The 14,091-nt window shown below is 42.2% G+C and overlaps 1 protein-coding gene across 1 annotated transcript; it reads left to right on the top strand.

The window, feature by feature from the left end:
- Positions 1-5,890: 5,890 nt before the first annotated feature.
- On the top strand, positions 5,891-8,539 carry LOC306892565 (SLIT and NTRK-like protein 3; the record flags this gene model as incomplete). Its single annotated transcript, XM_079453702.1, has 1 exon — positions 5,891-8,539. The coding sequence occupies one exon, from the start codon at positions 5,891-5,893 to the stop codon at positions 8,537-8,539; it is 2,649 nt and encodes an 882-aa protein (XP_079309828.1).
- Positions 8,540-14,091: the final 5,552 nt, after the last annotated feature.

Below are 14,091 nucleotides of genomic sequence, written 5' to 3'. Positions count from 1 at the left end.
TAGAGTTGAGGATTTCATCCCGATACTTCATAGCACGTGGAGGTCTGTAAGACCCTCTGAGAACGGTCCTCCCCAGACCACCCTCGTTGTTGCCTCTCCAGTGTACCTGTTGTCGCTTTTATTTGCACCAAAACAAGTGAAAATGGTTCACAATCACTTCTGCTTACTTACAGGGTTGATTTATAGTCCTGAGGGTTAACTGACTTGGTGTTGAGCTGTGATGATCAGGTGTTCCCTTCATTATTTTGAGCAGTGTATATATATATATATATATATATATATATGCTTTAGCGTTTACTCAGAAAAAAATTGCATTGTGTTCACCCAAGAGACTTTGCACTCATCCACAAAGATCGCTTTTGACTGGTTCATCACTAAAGTTTATAAACCGTGATAAAAACTACTTTAATTTAAATTGGGATTATTTTATGCGGCCAAAATCAGTTTTTCTTTACTGCTGGTTTAAAAGGAGGAAGCCTAATTGATGTTTCTAATTTTTACTTTACCTAAACAAATATGTCTGTGTGTATATTACATGATATATATTTTTTATTTTTGTCCAGTTTTTAAGTTTTATTACATTTTCTGTTCCTGAAATCCACCCTTCTGCTGGGATCAGTATAATCCTGTTTTTAGGATCAACACAAACTGATAATTTGATCCTGATTAAAACATTGAATTTTGTGATCTAATCAAATTCTCAATCCATTTTTTGCTTTTGAACTTCCCATTTTTAAGATATGCAAATCTTATTTGCGGTATTCTGAGATGTGTTTTATCTTAAGACATGGTTTCCATTTGACAGTGCTTTTATAGGGTTGATAAGGTTATTACAATATCACGTTTTTATTGCAGTGTTGCTGTGGCCAAAATAATTTTCAATAATATTAAAATAAATTCAATGTAAATGTAATTTACATATTTTGTTGTTTTATATATATATATATATATATATATATATATATATATATAAACACATTTTACTGTGTTCCTTACAGACCTCAACTTTACACGAAAAAATTGGAAAACCATGTAATTACAGGGACAAAACATTACTTTTGTTTTTTGGCAACCCAGCAGCCAGAACATTTCTATTATTTAACAAGATTTGATTTTTTGCAGGTTTTTCTAAAATACGGTCAAAAACTGTAAAATTACAGAAAATACGGCAAATTTACAAGAAAAATGAATATTTTTACAAGTGTAGATAATCTGGTGTCTTACATGTAAATTCCTCCAAGATAACAGATCCCGAATGAGAGGATGTGCAGAATTGTTCATGCTGGATTCTAGTTTTTTGATCTTGTTATGAGAACGCAAAGCTAAAGGCCATGTCATGACACATTCAAGCTTTGTAGAAAACCAGTAAAGTATGCTATACTCTATACAGCCTTAAAGCAAACTATCCCGTAATGTAATTCAATACTTCGGACACATACTGTTAAAACATGTTTTCATTATTATAATTCAAAAGCCACAATGTTGACCAGATACTATTGTATAAGTTTAAATGGCCTTCGATACGTCTTGGCTGGGTTAGCAGACAGACTTTGATTGTAGAGAACATGCAGTCCACTAACGTGACAGCATCTCACAGCACAGTTTAAGAGTTCTTTTGAACCGTCATTTCTTGCCATTTAATTACCCACAGATACCCCTGAAAAGAGGCTGATAAATGCTGCATCCATGACAACCGCAAGTGGAAAGATATACTGGTGAGCTGAACGTCATTATAAGACTCTCAGTGTATGAGTTGAAAAAAGGTTAGAGCCTAAAATATGTTATTTTGCATCAATGCTGCAGTTGTAAGTTAAGCTTGTTTACGCACGTTCGTATATAATATATTTAGTAGGCTACTGTGGCTGAACGGATTTTAAATATTTTATTCGATGATGCTTTTAAAAGTATTCCTGGGGATACTCATTTAATTCTGGTTCACTGTTTCATTAATTTACCACTTGAAAGCTATGTGAATGGAGATAATAATGCACGTTGCTCGGATGTTGCGTGCCCAACTCGTTTTCAACGTTCAGCAGTAGCGAGTCTCTCCAGCAGGGGGCGCGCTCGCCACGGCATATTTTCTGCCTCATTTACTGCGCCTGCATTGATGCAATCTTGTTGGATTTCAAGTATGATGCTTCACACGACAAGAGGTCATTTCCCTCTGAGTACTCCTCTTGATATGTAAAATGCAATGTCACTGCATTTTGTGCAATGACCGATGTTGTTAAAGCAATGAAAATAACAAACAAATCACAAACTAAAAAGAAGTTAAGCTTTTAAATTGCATGCTTTTTAGTGTTAAGGTTAATAAACGACATACCACTGACACTTCAAAACGAAAATGACGGTTTTTACCAATATAGCAAGAAAGCAAGAAAGAAAGAAGCACACACTACCTGACATAGCAACATTGATTCAACCAATGACAGAGGGGAAGGGCGGTTTAATCCGTTTGAACGACCAATCAAAATATTCCGTTTGTAATATATTGTCACCTTTAATAATGCATTTGGCAATCTGCTATAGTCATTCAAAAAAGATATCAGATACAACGCGGTGGCGATCCATCAAATATCATTAACCAACCATAAAAAATGATGTCTTTAACGTCTAAATATTTACCGTGCATAAATGTAAGTGCTCGCATAAGGCTGCTGCTGTTGTGTTTCTCAAATAGCTCCATTCGTCCACCGCACATTATCTATCAGGACTTTACACGGGGACACCAAAGGGCAGGTTCCCATGGCAACTGATTTATATTCTTATTAAAATGGCGCATAGTTTAATTAGCTTAACATTTGATATCGCTCAAGGCTGGCTCTAGGTCCATTTCCACAAGGAGAGGGGTCATCGCTCTGCGGCGGTATTCCGGAGAGCACCTGTGGATTCAGAGACCCCCACCCCTCCCATCACCTCAGTGTTATTTACGCCCTTCATCTTCTGATTGTTACAGCTGGGTAACTAATGACCAGCTTCAGGCTACACGGTCTGACCACCATTACATCTGGATTTCTGGAGAAACGACCCCCCTAATTGTGGTTCTCCAATTGTTGCGAACCGAGACAGTTGGCTTCGTCAAACTCTTCGTGTTGGTTTCTCGCGAGAAGGCTATATCGTGTCTGAAGTGATGTGTTCATTATTCAGAGGTGCTGAAAATCATGTAAATCCTTAATGTAATCACTCCTCAGACAAAGCTCATCTTTTGTCGTGATATTAATTACATACAATTACCTGCTTAAAGTGATCACGGTGTGAAAAGCGTGGCGTGGCTGTTATTAAGAACGGAGAAGCGTTCCTTTCGAAGGCAGTTGAACGACGCATCAGGTCAGATTTTGGTATTCGATTTCAGAGATGGCCGGCTTTCCGGACCCCATTACTATCCTGTCAATCATCGTGCCCTCCGTCACCTCACACCGCGATGGCTGCAGAAACAAAAAGAAGATCTCGTAAACAAAAACGAACTACAAATACCATCTGGTATCATTTTCTTTCGAATTTGTCGCATGTATTTTTCGCTTTGTTGCATTCAAAGGGCTGTTTCTTTGTTAAACACTCTTGCACCTTGCGGAAAGTGCCGTAATCATCTATAACAGGCTTCAGAAGAGAAGAGGAGCCGCTGTCACTAGCTAATTCACTGGAACATGTTCAGATCTGGAGCACCGATCTGTGTGACGGCATTAAAGATTTCTTTTTCTCGGATCTCCAGGAAAATGCTTTAATGCTCAACGGCGCAGAGAGCTGCTGAGACAGAGTAGCTTTAGACTCTCCTCTACCTGTGAGAAAGGGAAACAAAAGTCGATATGTTCAGAATGACTTTGGATGCATGTGTGGAATTTAGTGGTTGCTACTCGTACTCTGATTTCGCTTTTCTTTTAATCTTAACGATTCAAGCCTTGAAGCGATGAAGATTTACATCCATTTACCAAGCACATGCTTTCATCCAAAGAGACTTGCACACGAGGAACATCGCAAGGTCGCCATATCCACGAAGATCTTATGCAAGCAACCACAACCATATAGCTGTAAAGTAATTATCGGGTGACATAATTAACCAGTGGGATGAGAAATCAACAGAAGTGGGCATCAAGTCAACATTGTTCATTCTCAGCTCCAAAATAAGCAACATGCCCATACGTATGAAGCGCCACATTGTTGTGCAATAGCAGATGGCGCTACGTTTCCATGGTAACCAAAAGAAGGTTTCATTAAATTGTTAGGGCCACGATGAACAAGTCACGCGAGAAGCATTATGGGATGAGGTATAATTAACTTCATCGAGATGCTAAACTGTCGAAATTAGAGATCGTACGTATAAACAATCCCAACTCGTGTATTTATACATTGAAGCCAAACGCGTTTAAAGCGCATCAAAAGCCCCCGGAGAGGTGCGTCGCGCGCGCGCGTTGCTCATCCTCTCATCACCTCGCTCATATTTGGAGCATCTCGTAGCAGGGCGGCGGGCGCGCGCGCGCTCCCCGTGCGCTTTTTTGACTTGGAAACGGAAAGAAGTCCACGGCAGCGCCGTCCTGCGATTTTTCGCAATGCCAACTTTCACGCTCGCACCGGTTTAGTTTTTGAACTGCCGCACCGGAACGCGCGGAGATACGGGAAGATCTCACGCATCACCCGCTGTTGAGCGCTCGTCAGGGGAGCGGACCTGCATCCCAAAGCGAACCTCTCCGAGACATTGCAGTCCCGTCACGTCCTCGGCTCTCCTATTTTCCTCGACCACGAGCGCGGAGAGTAGAAGCGGCTCAACGGTGGTGACATGGCAAGAAGTGGCAGCATCATTTAAAGTGCTCGTTTCATTCCACTGCAGCAACCTGAGTGAGTAAAGCATTTCTGCTCAATGTCTCTGATATGGATCCGGACGCGGGCGGTGGTAAATCCAGACAAAGGCGAACGCTGATAGATTGGGTTTCAGCGCAACGGGTTATCACTTTGCGTTCATTGTTTCTCGTACTGTGAAATATAGCGAATCCCCTTTTCGTTTGCTGATCCTAACGGGTTTCTGTAAGTTCAGCTTTATTCGTGCGGTGCTTGAACGATTCCTTATGTCCGTGTGATCGCAAACCCCTCATCTGATGTTTGGTGAAGAGACTCTAGTTTGGGTTTAACTCATAAGATAGGCACCAAAGCATCTGACTTTTATATATCTTATCACGTTGATGTTCTGGTTGTACTTAATGATAATATTTATCGTTTGTGCAAATAAAATCCGAGGCACCGGAATCGATTCTTTCTGTTAAACAAAAGATTTTGCTTGCAACAAATGTACCTTGCATGCATTAGTGGTGGACCTGAGATGGCTACGTTGTTTTAGTGACCTGTATGCACATAAACCCCATCAGCAATCAATAAAGCCTAGGTCTTATTAACATCACATTCCTAAGTGCCCTGCTGTGCACATTAGCTAATAGGTGGGTGGGTGGGTGGATAGGGGGATATTTTCCATGGAGGTCAAATTGATATTCCAGAGTCATTAGCTGATTTAGAAACTAAAGTAAAAACCTGCAGAGAAGCATGATGCCTTTAAATGGATTAGGTCACTAACGTCTTGCATCTTCGCTGTGGTGTATGCAGCAGGCATACTTTCGATACTAAGTCAATATGAAGCTCTGGTGCGTTTTGCTGACCTTGTTTATTGAAGCCTTAATTCTACCTTTTGACAATATCCTTTGCTGTTAAAAGCTGCAGTCAAAGCAACCGAGCTGCAGTCCGTTCCTTCTAACTGTAGAGATGACAATCTGCCCGATTCTACGTCATTTCCCGACTCTCTTGTCTAGAGATCATTTGGATTGATCAATATTCATCATCATCCCCTCTGTATTCAAGTCACTAAACTGTTGTATTTTTTTCTCAGTGCAGTGAAGGAGCTCTCGAGGCTATGTACGTGCCTGCTTTGGGTGAAAGCATGTTGTGGGTTACGCTGCTAAGCACGATTGCACTCGGATGGACGACTCCCATTCCTCTTCTTGACGATTCGGAGGAAATAGAGGAGCCTTGCTTTGAGCCCTGCTACTGCGAGGTGAAGGAAGGCCTGTTTCACATTCATTGTGACGGCAAAGGATTTACAAATATTAGCCAGGTCTCACAGTCATGGCTTAGACCGTTCAAGCTGTACCTGCAGAAAAACTCCTTACGGAAGCTCTACTTCAACAGTTTTCTGCACTTGAACAATGCAGTGGCCATTAATCTGGGCAATAATGCCCTGCAGGACATCCATGTTGGAGCTTTCAACGGTTTGAGCTCGCTGAAGAGATTGTACCTTCACGAAAACAAGCTGGAAGTCTTTCGGAACGACACGTTTCTTGGACTGGAAAGTTTGGAATACCTTCAGGCCGACTATAACGTTATCAAGAGAATAGACAGTGGAGCTTTCCGAAATCTTCACAAACTCAGAGTGCTCATTCTTAATGACAATTTAATACCTGTGCTCCCGGCCTATCTTTTCAGATCCGTCTCTCTGACGCACCTCGATTTGAGAGGCAATCGACTAAAGTCGTTGGCTTATAAAGGGATTTTGGAATATATTGGCCGCAGCCTCATGGAGCTCCAGCTGGAGGAGAACCCTTGGAACTGCGTCTGTGAAATTATCCAGCTCCAGGCCTGGTTGGAGCGGATACCGTACACTGCGGTTGTCGGAGAGATCACGTGCGAGTACCCCTTCCACCTCCATGGAAAGGACCTTAGAGAGATCAAACGCAGTGAGCTGTGTCCCACGCTGAGCAAAGCAGAGATCGAGTCAATTCTAGGCATCCCGCATTTACCATTCTATACAGGGAGGGTAAGGCCTACACGGCCATCATCCATAGTCTCCCCAAATCAAAACACTGTCTCTTCTGTGGAACAAAGAGAAAGAGCACCAAAGCCAACAAAAAGACCCAGGCCCTCGAAGACGCCGCCAACACCACGCAGCGTGTTCCCTAATCAGCCACCCATAGCCGGATATCAGACACGGCCACCTATACCAATCATTTGTCCTATCAGATGTACCTGTAATTTGCACATTAATGACCTTGGTTTGACAGTCAACTGTAAAGAAAACGGGTTTCGGAACATTTCTGAGTTAATGCCTCGCCCCTTAAATGCTAAGAAGCTTTACTTAAGCGGAAATCTCATTCAGAGAATTTATAAATCAGATTTTTGGAACTTCTCCAGTCTAGATTTATTGCACTTGGGCAACAATCAGATATTTTACGTCCAAGAAGGAGCTTTTGTTAATCTCCCTAATTTGAGAAGCCTTTACCTGAATGGAAATAACATTGAAAGGCTAACTCCTGATATGTTTCATGGCTTGCAAAATCTTCGCTATTTGTATTTTGAATACAACGAAATCAGAGAAATCCAGCCGGCCGCCTTCAGTTTAATGTCCTCGCTGCAGCTAGTCTTTCTTAACAACAATCTTCTGCGTACGCTGCCCGTGGGAGCTTTCGCAGGTACATCGCTGACACGCCTGAACCTGCGCAATAACTATTTTCATTGCCTCCCGGTCAGCGGAGTTCTGGAGCACCTGCATGCTGTCGTCCAAATCGACCTGAATCAAAACCCCTGGGATTGTTCCTGTGACATCATTCCTCTGAAAGAGTGGCTGGACACACTGAGTTTAGTGGTCATAGTCGGTGAGGTGGTGTGCAAGACCCCGGAGTTGGTGTCGGGAAAAGATTTACGTTCTCTGACTTCAGAGGAAATTTGCCCCGAGCTTCGACAGTCTTCGCTGTCTCCAGCCGAGTCGGACGGTGGGCTCATCACTACGTATCCCGGGTTGGGGCCGCACCCGCCGAAAAGTGCCATACCGCTGTCTGTTCTCATTCTCAGCCTGCTGGTTCTGTTTGTGTCTGCATTTTTCGCCGCTGCGGCTCTTTGCGCGTATGCGCTTAAAAAGCGTGAAAAGCTCCCATTTAGGAAGCAAGGGGAAGTGGGCCTGACAGGCATTCAGATGGAATGTGGAATATTCACAGAACAGCCACCCACCTTACCAGAGACTCCTCCCACCAATCACGTGTATGACAGCATCGGTGCCCCCTCCTCGCATATGTGCAGTAACCCGGTTTACAAAAGCAGACCGGAGGAGTCGGGGCAGAAGCATCCTTTCACAGAGACAAATGAGAGCGGATCACATTACAGAACGCTGATGGAGAAAGAAAAGGAGTGGAGCATGGCGATCTCCAGTTCCCCCATTAACACTATTGCCAGCGTCGGAGCGCCGTGTAGTGATATTGCTGGCTTTCATGAAAACGGAATACTCTGCCCTACTGTCATTGACAGCCAGGGTCCCACGCCCAAGGTGGGTCTAGTGGACACTCTTTTTGGCACACCCACCCAGTTTAGCAACGTGCCTGACAGGCATATGCACCCACCCTCAGAGTTCCCACATGCAAAACAGGATGCCAGAAAAAAGCAAATGATCACAACCACCACAGGGACAAGGACAGGATGTCCTAATCAAACCCAAAGTGATTACCCTGAGCTGAGGGCCAGACTCAAAACAAAGGTGGATTACATTGATATGCTGGAGAGATCATATCAGTTCTAAGACATGTCAGATATAAGACTGCACATCCAAAAGGACAATGGTAAGATGGAAAAATAATGAATGCCATGTAAGATGTACGGTTTTCCCTCAAGTTGCTCTGGAGGAAACCCCTAGTTCAGATTTTTTAAAAGTGCCTTCATAAGAGCAACCAGCAATGTTGTAAATGAGTATTTTTGTATCACAGTTTTATTTATCTAAAAGACGTAGATTCACATTGGAAGGGAAGGAATCAAGTGCTGTTTCGAGAAACCGCATATTGACGTTTAAGGGACAAGCTGTATGTACGAATGCAGGGCGTGCGGTCTTGACTTTCAACTTGTTTGCATCGAAAACTTCTGAGATATTTTTATTTGAGTGGAAATGGTCCTTCGGCAATAGAGGTACTGCAGTTATTGTATAACTGTTAAGTGCTTTGTTGAATCTGTATTTTCAAATTGAGTAGATTGTCTTTATCGGGACTTATCGAATGGTTTTATGGACCAAAATAAGCTCGAAAACATGTCAGGAAATATTGATCATGTGAAAGTAAGTCTGTGTCACAAAAAGGGAAAGACAGATATGTGCATATATTTATTCTTAGATTTCAGTGTTGCAATTATTATTGTAAGACATCATGTTAAATCAGTGTATAATAATGATTATGCCTCTGGTTTAGACTTCCTTGAAAAAACCCACGGATTCAATAAAGGGTGCTAAACTAAGCCACGTCTACACAGTCATATAAATTGCACACGGGAGGTTTTCTCATCTTGACAGTGCTTACTGTACATGGAAAAAAGATTCAAAAGAACAAAGTGTGTCAATCAAGATAATGGTACATTTCTTGAAAGATGCTGTGATTATTGACACAAATTGTGAAAGATATACAGTAAGGGTGACCCAACAGACTCGAAGGGGGGGGGGATAAGCAGAGCATATGTACAGCATTCTTGCAGCATCCATCCTGCAGTCTCCAGTCCCCCGAGTGTCCATGGGAGGGCATCCGTTAGATACACCTATTCACCATGCATTAGCTGGTCTAACCTAGTTACGCAGCATTGCGTAAGAGAGAAAAATAGTGTTTAGCCATTGTGAAAGCCTTAAATAAAGCCTTGAAAGTGATGAAACTGAACATTAATGAATATTGAAGTCCCATCATCCAACATTTTTTGTTTCATTTCCTCTCTCGGATCATGATTTCTATTCCTTTGCAATAACCCCCTTCACTCGCTTCCACTTTTAGCTTCTAAACACCTCCGTTCCCAAATCTACTTTACCTCTTTATTTCCTGCATCACTCCAGGTCTCCCAAAGCTCTACAGTAATTCTGTAAACATTAAAGTGATGGAACGCCTGAAGTATGTAAGCGCGTGTGCTCGCTGCTTGGCATAAAGAATGATCGCTTTAGTTGGTCCCAATATGGCTTTCCTATTAGTCCAGCTCTGCTCGAAATTTAGCCAGTCGACGACCAGGAAGCACAAGGACGCACGTGTTAAAAGAAGATGGCGTCAGAGCCACAGATCGGCTCTTATCGCTCTGACCCTGTTTACTTTTGCTAATGTTGTACTTGGCAGATTCCATCCTTCACAGGCCATTCATCATTTACACTGTCGGATGTTCGTAACTGAATTTCTGCTGCCGGCATCCAAACCCGCCTGTCAGGGAGAGCGGCTTCATATTCACCTTTCCTCGCTGATAACTCACAAAGCTTTAGTCCGAAGCGTGAGGATAGATAATCCTCTCGATGCCACTCCAGTAACCCTCATTATACGCCTCTGCCGCCCAATTCGGCCGGCTGATCTGGTATGCAATAAATGCGATGGCAGGGGCAGTCAGCTGCCCTGCTACGGAGCGCTTGTGCGCCTCGCTAAGACAAAAGTGGCATTTAACCAAGAGACCATGAATGAAGAGAAACGGGCAAACGCGAAACGATATCTTATGTTTAATGGTTGCTGGAATCGAACTAACCGGCACTTACTTTCTTTGATAGTATTGTGTGATTTTTTTTATGGGAGCGCTCTTAACATAAAGTGCCATCATTATGAGGTTAATAATGACTTTTCAAAAACGATCTCAGAACAGCCCTTCAAAAAAAAGGGGGTATTATAAATTCCGATCACGACATATGGGCACGAATGTGAAAAAGTAGCTAATGCACCGCGCCACAGATAATGCGTTCCCAACACGTAAATGAGCCACAGAATTTTCAATGCGACGCAATTAGTCAGCGAACCTTGTGGGCCGTTGCTCTCTGACATTTGCATTTCTACTGTAGACTGTGGCCTTTTCCTCTGGCTGTCACGCCTGTAATGCGTCTGCTCAGACATGCCGTCAAAACCCCTGCGCCCCTCGGGGAATTCAGGGACACCCCGGTGCAGGCAGTTGTCAATTTACTTAGTCGAAATGCTGGACAGCTTGGACATGGTTCAAGTGTTCCGTTGTCGTCAGTGCTTGTCTTTCTCGAAAATCTTGTACCAAAAAGTTTGTACTAGCATATTTGTGTATAACTCAAATGTATTTCACCATGACATGAGTTAGGCATGTTGTGTGTTGTATAACCTTCTAATACCGAAATACCTTTTTATACGGACCGGGTATTATGTTTAGTAATATTTGCTACGTGTGGTATTTGCTTAAACCTTTCGCTATGTTGAAGTTGTTTGTTTGAGAAAGAAAGCAGAGCTTAATGGTAATTTTTTATGTATTAAATGTATTAAAGCCGATAAACCTTAAATAATTTCCTCTGGTTAAACTACTTCATCTGCACGAAATAGCATTTTTCATAGCTCACAGTTAAAATACAGTACAGTGCTGTCTTTCTGCATTCACCTACTGCTATTAGCTAAACATTGTTGATGTAGGTAAAGTATGTACAGGAGATACAGTATTTATGCATTTGTAAATGATAAGATCAAAAGCATATTGGTTGAATCAGAATGCTTTCCGTCATGAGACCTGTTGGACTTGTGGCTATTGAAAATATTTTTCTGGAAGAACATCTATAAAATGTTTATTAAATATACCAGAAAAGTTTAAAAGTTAAAGAATCTTTAACTAGTGTAAAGTAGGCTTGGTACATGATTTTCAGGGGAAAAGGAGAACTAATGTTTACCTTGTTTTCTGCGGTGAATGTTTTCAAATAAAAGCAGTTGTTCACTTTTTGCCTTTTGTTTCAGTCTTAGGGAATTGTTATATTAATATCTAGATCCTGTATATCGGCCAATATATCGGTTAAAGAATTATCGGTTATCGGCCACAATTTACCTATCGGTGCATCCCTCATTTTTTCTGTGCTATTCTAAACAAAACTACTGTCTACTTGGTCTTTTATGCCAATCGCTTATTGCTCCCTGAATTCTTTGTAAGTCGCTTTGGATAAAAGCGTCTGCTAAATGACTTAATATAAATGTATATCCTACGGTACTATACTGTACTTTATTTAATGCGACTCCAGAGTTTTTCATTGCAGTCTCACTCTGTTGTTTCCATCGGGCCCGGCATTGTTAGATCAGCTCACAAATCCTGCCTGAATGATAGACTGCGGTTGCGTAGGAAATGATAAGACGATATTACCTCACACCATGTTGTGAACTTCTTTAAATATAGCGGCTGCGAGAACAGCCTCGTGTTTTGTATGCCGCGCAGGTTCAATATCTCAGTTTGACGCGCCTCTGACACCACGTCGAGAGCTTTGTCTTGGGAAAAGAGTGGAGGATGCTGTCAAGGCAGATCTTTTCGTTTCACCTTCCAACTTCCTTCATCAGGAATGAAAGTGTGATAAGCGAGGAGAAAGGTGTATTTTCTATCGACTTTTATGTTGGGTTGCACCTTACAGGAATTGTATAGGGCTCTGTTGGTGGTGCGTTTTCTGCAATGGTCTCTGCTGTGCTGTGCAGCTTTTGCAGTTTCGTGCCGTTTCCTGCAGCGAGAGCTGTTTTTATGCATTTCAGGATGTGTTGAATCTAGTACACGGCGATGCATCCATCAGCACTGTCTCTGAAGTCCACCATCTGCCGTAGTCCTTGGACATTCACGGGAAATCTGTCAGCGTAATTGTGTGTTTGTCTTGGCTGGGAGGGCATTGATCTGACCCACTGTATCTAACTGAGCAACAGTCACTGTCGGGGTAATTACATGTTTTCATTAAGAAAACTTGATGGGTGCGCAGAGGGCAAGGAACACAAAGCAAATTATACGTCTGTGTTTGTTTATATTTATCTTTCAAGGATTTGGAAGTAATGCTTTTCAACTGTGATATATGCCAAGGGCGTTTATGGAAAAATCACTGTATAAAGAACTTTAAACAGCTTTGAGATTGCTTTTAAACTGGGCTCTGCTTTCATTACGCGTATCCGTTATTCTCAGCGGAGAATTCAACCCAACGTTTTAGCCAGCAGCGTGTTTCTTGGGAATATCTCTTACCTGGTGAATAAAACCATTAATGTCTTTCTTCATCTCACACCGTTTCAAGAGACAAAGATGGAGATTATTTTATTGCACTTACATAAAGAAATGTTGAAGTTGACACAGAGGTGTTTGTGCCTGTGTTGCAGTGAGCCGCTGTGGGCAGGTGGGAACTAAAAAGGGAACAATAATAGGAACAGAAGGGAGAAAGGTCTTAATAGCTCCTTTCGTATCCCGTTCAATCACTCCTGTTATTCCATCAATTTTAATAATACGGTAATGATGGAGTTTAATCTCGTAATATAACACTAGTTTCCACATTAAGCTAATTACACGAGGTTCCGCTGAGATGGATAAGACCAAAACTGGAGGTGAAATGTACTAGCCTAACATTATCTTAATTATTGTTTTCCGGAAAGACAGAAATAGTTTTCGACCTGGAGCGTTTCTGGATGATAAGGCGTAATAACAAATACAATAATCGGGACGGTTTTTACATTTTATATTGGATGACACAGTGTGATTACAACAAGAGCATAATTAGAGTTTCGTGCCCTACCGGCACGCGAAACCGAGAAACGAGATCCAGGAAAATGTCCTCTCCATTTCATTTTCAGCTGAAACATGTGGAGAGACACATCCGCACGCTGTATTTTTTCTTTTTCCTCCATCTTCCTTGGTTTAAATGAGAGTGCCGACCCCATTAGACACCAAATAGAAGAGCGGACGGACTGCGTTCATTTCGAGGAGAGGGATTAATTACAGATGTTACTGCGACAATGAAATATAGATCATGCCGACCAGGACTCCAGCCGGGTTTACTCAGTGTCAGGCTCTTCCGATTTTGATCAGACGGAGAGAAACTCATCGGTGAGCTATTTGGCACAGGTTTCCTGATCATTACCATTCTCTTCAAAGAAAAATCGTGTCGCAAATTCCACCCGAAAAGAGAGCGAACGCAAGCTGTGACTTATCGTGACATGCTGAGTTAGATTTATCTCAAGAGATATTTTGTTTTTGCAGTGTTGCGAGTCATCTCGAGCTCGTGTTAATGGTGTTCTGAAATGAGATCTCCAAACCAAATCAGACGAACACTTGCTTGGGCCGACAGATGCACGAGGCGAACGAAATGGAAACGAGAGGACCCGGCGGATGAAAAGCCGGGAGCAG

This window comes from Barbatula barbatula (genome assembly GCF_947034865.1).
Source record: "Barbatula barbatula genome assembly, chromosome: 3".
NCBI classification, from domain to species: domain Eukaryota; kingdom Metazoa; phylum Chordata; class Actinopteri; order Cypriniformes; family Nemacheilidae; genus Barbatula; species Barbatula barbatula.
This window is presented reverse-complemented; position numbering and strand designations above follow the sequence as displayed.